The sequence below is a fragment of the Chinchilla lanigera genome, unplaced genomic scaffold, assembly GCF_000276665.1.
Source record: "Chinchilla lanigera isolate Chin_1 unplaced genomic scaffold, ChiLan1.0 scaffold00032, whole genome shotgun sequence".
Classification (NCBI taxonomy): Eukaryota; Metazoa; Chordata; class Mammalia; order Rodentia; family Chinchillidae; genus Chinchilla; species Chinchilla lanigera.
In genome coordinates this window covers 23,432,893-23,437,950 of record NW_004955433.1, presented here as the reverse complement: position 1 = coordinate 23,437,950, position 5,058 = coordinate 23,432,893, and the positions used below count along the sequence as shown (strand labels likewise).

Genomic DNA, 5,058 nt, shown 5'->3' with positions numbered 1-5,058 from the left:
AAAAAAAAAAAAAAAAAAAAAAAAAAAAGCACAAATCAATGTGGCACTTCTCATTGCCCCGCCCAGGCAGGGGCGGAGAAGGGCTTCACTGTCCTGTCTCCAGTCCAGGTCGACCTCACGGTCACTTATCCACCAAACAAACACCTGACAAGTACCTACCAGATCCCAAGTCTTGTTCCTGGCAGGTAACCCTCGGCCTATGGTTCTACAGCGCAGGCAGTAAATCACTAGGAGATCCAGAAATACGGAGAACCCTGCCAGGATAGAAGGAAGCCAGTCTGGGAAGTTAAGCTCCTGGTCCCCCTGTCTTCCTGGAGAACGGAGTATAGGGTTTAACCTAGGACTGCTCTTAAGAGTCCTAGGTTAAACCTAGGACTGCTCTTAAGAGTCTCTGTCTCCCAGTTCCCAAGGGGCTCACACGGCCCAGCACCACAGGAGTTCCTTCTCACTGTCCTGAATGCGAGTAACCTGCGCGCCAAAACCACAGCTTCTATCAAACACGAGCCTGAGTGACCTCAGCGATAAATGTCCCTCGCGCGACTCCGTAGTGACGCCCCGCCTCTTCCTGTTCCCAGGACATGTGGGGGTTGCAGCGGAAGTATATGCAAACTGCTGTGGACAGTGGTTCCGGGATGGTGGGCTTTGGAGGAAGCGCGGGCGGAGGCGGAGGTGCAAGTGGTGGCCGGGTGGGAGGAGGCCTCCTGGAGAACGCTAACCCGCTCGTCTACGAGCGTTCTGGGGAGCGGCCTGTAACGGCAGGCGAGGAAGATGAGCAGGTTCCTGACAGCATCGATGCGCGCGAGATCTTCGATATCCGCTGCTGCTGGGCGCGGGGCAGGTTTTCGGGTCCGTGGGAAGGAGCTGCAAAGTCCGGCAGTTGGTGGAGGTGTATTTCGGTCGGGTATTCCTGGCCAAGAGTTCTGAGTGGGGGAAAAACGTAAAGTCCTTTTTCCTTCATTTGACACATCTTATTCGCTCCATCAATGACCCGGAGCATCCACTGACGCTAGAGGAGTTGAACGTAGTAGAGCAAGTTAGGGTTCAGGTGAGTTACTCCCAGTGACAAGAGCAACCTGTTAGCGAGAGTCAGACTCCACTATACGTGGAGGAGTGACATTTTCTCAGCTCAGGGACACCCAGGGGGATCTTTGGAGGAAAGATTCTTGTGTCCATTTTATGAATGTTGAGACTGAAGCCCATAAAGTTTAGACGACTTGCCCAAAGCAACAAAGAAGAGACCCAGAGGGTTGGAGGTGTCCGTGATCCCTGATGTCTGTTCCTCACTACCACCAGGTTAGTGATCCCGACAGCACAGTGGCCGTGGCCTTTACACCAACCATTCCACACTGCAGCATGGCCACCCTTATTGGCCTGTCCATCAAAGTCAAGCTGCTGCGCTCCCTTCCCCAGCGATTCAAGGTCAGTTGGAGTTGAGCCTCGCGGGTGAAACAAGTGTAAGGGTCTGCTACTGACAAAGAGGGCAGCAAGAGCAAGAGCATCACAGTGGGGTCTAGAAGGGCTGCAACTAGCAGAAATGACATGGAGGAAACGTTCCAATATGATGGAACAAGGATAAAGACATGAGCTGAACAGTGCAGAAAAGTAGTGAGGAGTGTGGCAGGAAGGGAATTAGGGAGCTGTAGATGGATGTGGGTCAGGGATGGGCTGTGATTTGGATAGCTGGAGTTGCTGTGGGTGAATTTGGGGTGTAATGGAAGAGGTAATCCAGAGGTGTGATTAGGAGTCATCAGTTGGAGGAGGTACACTAGGGTCTAGGGGTAGGGGCCAAAAAGTTGGGTGGATCCTCAGGCTGAGATTCTCTCTCTCCCAGATGGATGTGCACATTACTCCAGGGACCCATGCCTCGGAGCATGCAGGTAAGTGTGAACTGATGGCATTGCTGATGTCCTAGGGTCTTAAATTGTCTGCTGCTTTCCCCTTGCTACAAAGTTTGTAAGACAGGATTAAGGTTGGGGACAAGGCAAGTAAAATTGCCAGAAATTCTTCAGTGAAGGTGGTAGCCTAGCCCAAAAGTAGCCTGACGCATCTTCTGCTTTCCATGTGCTCCCCTCCTACACTCTCCTAGTACTCCTGTCTGATGTGTCAGGATTCAGTAGTACTTGAAGCAGATATGAGCAGCCAGGTGGGAGAGAGTTGTAAGAAGGCAGGATAGATAGGGGTGCAGGTAGTTGGGGTAGGTTAAGCAAGGTTTGGGATCCCCAGAAGGTAATAGGAGAGCCTTATTGGTAGGACATTCTATACGAAAGCATAGAAATGGGGTTGGCTAGCAGCCTGGCCAGAGCCTGGCTTAGATTCTGCCTTTCATACATGTCCTTCCCACTTAGTGAACAAACAGCTTGCAGATAAGGAGCGAGTGGCAGCTGCCTTGGAGAACACCCACCTGCTGGAGGTTGTGAATCAGTGCCTGTCAGCCCGCTCCTGAGCCTGGATTTGACCTTCACCACGTACCAGTATCCTAATCTCAGCTTCACCTGGTGCTCATGGCTTGGTTTTCTTGAATCATTGACAGGAGGGACTAACATTTTGCTTTTTTAAATAAACCTTTAATTTATATTCATTTCCTGGTATGTCTTAGCATCTTTCATCTTGGTGGGATCACTAGCATTTGGGAGAAGATACTGGTAGTGGTATACAGTATGGATCAGTGTGTGGCAGTTCCTTTAATTTTTAAATGTTCTCCCAGTATTTTGACTAGGGAAAGTTGCAAGTGTACAAAAAGTATTGAAAGACTAATACATGAATATATCTATATACCAAATAATCTACCACTACATTCAATAGTTATTAACCTGTTAAAACACAGGCCTTATTTATGTGTGTATCTAAATATTATTACTGAATATTGGAGAGTAATCTGTAGAGACATGATCCTTTGCTTTCAAGTATTATGTCCTACATCTGCACTTGATAAGTCAGTAAAACCACAGTACTTTCACTTGGCAGAAAAAATGAGTAATTCCTCAACTCATATCCAGTCAAAAATGAATTTCCCCCACAAGGCATTCTTAGTAGTAGTTTTTTTTTTTTTTTAATCAAATTCCACTCAAGGCTTATCATGTATTGCATTTGGTTGTTGTCTCTCTTTAGCCTCATCTATAATGCTCTCTCAGCTTTTCCTCACTATAACAAATACCTAAGATAATCAATTTAAAGAACAGATTTTGGCTCACATTCCTGAATTTTTCAGTCTGTGGTTGGCCCCATTCTTTTGGGCCTGTGACCCACAACTGATCATGATGGAGAGGGCATGGTACAGCAAAGCCACTCACCTTATGGCCATGAAGCAAAAGAGAGAGAAAAGGACTAGGGTCCTGTTACCCTTCAAGGGCACCATCTCAACAACCTGAGACCTCCCACTATGCCCCAGCTTTTAAAGATTCTATCTCCCAATAGTGCCATTTCTGAGGAAAAAGCTTTTAATACGTGGGCCTCTGGGAGATATTTCCAAATCCAATCTATAATACCCACCTTTGTTTTGGTTTTCTTAGACAGGATCTCACAAGTAGTTCAGGCTGGCCTTGAACTTCCAGGGATCATCCTGCCTTAAATTTCTATGTGCTGGTAGTACAGGGATGTACTCTGTACAAGGCACTGCTATCTGCTGCCTCATCTTGATTTATAAGCAAAACTGGGAAACCTAGAAAGTGAATGTTTTGTGGTTTACCTATAAATAACAGTAAATACTGCAAAAATTTGTAGTTTTTGACCATGACTTTTTTGAAAAAGGCAAGTGAGCTATACAGAAGCCCTACAACCTGATTTGTTTCTTTTCTGGGTTTTCTTTAAACTAAAGATTAGTCTTGAGGCCAGAATGAGTCCAAATTTGAGGAGGATTTTTGCCCAGGATCGTATGTATCCTGCAATACCCACCAACAGATTGTGATGCCCACTTACCCTGCTGGTGGCGTAGAACAAGCCTGTCCCGTAGTCTGGTCCCAGGTCAGGGCACTGCTAAAGCTTTCTGTGCTAAAAGGATCCTGAGGAACCTTCTCTGTCAGCCCTCCCAGAGGTGCATGTCACCCCAGGTGCTGAGTAAGAGTGGAAGCTCAACTCCATGAAGTGATGTTGGTAGTTCTGGGGTTTCTGCCTCTCTTTAGCCCTGTCCACATAGTGCACTTGATCACACAGAGAGATCTTGGGCTTAGACCTTAGCCCAGCCGGTAAGAACTCTTTCCCAAAGCTCTCAGAATTTCCTACCGCAGCGTCTTTCTCTGAGGACAAATAGGAATACCCACTTCCTTTTGGAGCTCAGCTGTGATTGCCGGTTGTGATCTCAGGAAACCTCAGAGAGCCTGGGTACTTGACCATTTTTTTTCAACCAAATTCACAATTTATTTAGATGGAAATAAACTATACAAAATTTTCTTCACAAAATAACTGCAATATTTTCTGTATTATTTCTAGATAAGCCACAAAACATTCATTTTCTAGGTTTTGCAGGTTTTGCCTATAAATCAAAATGAGGCAGTATATAGACTCATGGAAAAAGACAGAAGAAAACAGACAAGGCACTTACCTATATGATGGCCTCTGATTCCATATGGACCATGAAGCAGAAGTGTTCCACATTTACCTGCTAAGAAGCTTATAAAGATGTAGGCTCAACAAGGGAATGTAAACACCAATAACCAGATGTGGAATACAATGGCAAACTTTTCCAATTAAATTTCAACTGTAGCCTCTTCTTTTAAGTTCACTTAATAAAGACAAAACCGATTTGTTCTTGAGGGCCCACTGACAACACTGAGCCTGTCCAGAGAGTGCACTGGGCTGAGGGTTTTATACTTTCTACGTAGATGATCAGTTTTCCATCCAGCCTGTGTGGCAGATGCTTTTCTTCCTTTTCTATCCCCAATTTGCAGGTGAGAAAACATGCTCCTAGAATAGTTTCTTTCTTAAGACTTCCAGCTAGGAAATAAAGGGAACCCTGAGTAGCCTGACAGGTGTTCTCTGGAAGGGGCATGATTACCTCCATAGAGGGACCTAGGCCCACCCCAGACCCCAACTCCTGTTGTGCTCACAATTTAGGAGTGGCTT

At 46.1% G+C, this 5,058-nt stretch overlaps 3 protein-coding genes across 3 annotated transcripts in view; 2 read left to right on the top strand and 1 right to left on the bottom strand.

Moving 5' to 3' along the window:
• LOC102017153 (acylcarnitine hydrolase-like) overlaps positions 1–478 on the bottom strand; it is a 51,740-nt gene extending 51,262 nt beyond the window's left edge. Inside the window, exon 1 of the mRNA XM_013516113.1 lies at positions 160–478. The gene's annotated coding sequence lies outside the window, so the exon portion shown is untranslated. The remainder of the gene's footprint in view (positions 1–159) is intronic.
• The window catches only part of Rrad (Ras-related associated with diabetes), a gene marked incomplete in the record, with an annotated part of 12,837 nt that overhangs the window by 1,144 nt on the left and 6,635 nt on the right, over positions 1–5,058 (top strand).
• On the top strand, positions 568–2,578 carry Fam96b (family with sequence similarity 96, member B). Its single transcript, XM_005388490.2, has 5 exons — positions 568–810; positions 966–1,045; positions 1,294–1,419; positions 1,832–1,877; positions 2,346–2,578. The coding sequence occupies exons 1-5, from the start codon at positions 579–581 to the stop codon at positions 2,441–2,443; spliced, it is 582 nt and encodes a 193-aa protein (XP_005388547.1). The 5' UTR covers positions 568–578; the 3' UTR covers positions 2,444–2,578.

Excerpts from the sequence above, each read along its gene's own strand:
- Fam96b (XM_005388490.2), top strand. The coding sequence starts at position 579 with ATGTGGGGGTTGCAGCGGAAGTATATGCAAACTGCTGTGGACAGTGGT. Across the intron at positions 811-965 it reads CGATGCGCGCGAGATCTTCG|ATCTTATTCGCTCCATCAAT; the intron begins ATATCCGCTGCT and ends TTCATTTGACAC. Across the intron at positions 1,420-1,831 it reads CCCTTCCCCAGCGATTCAAG|ATGGATGTGCACATTACTCC; the intron begins GTCAGTTGGAGT and ends TCTCTCTCCCAG.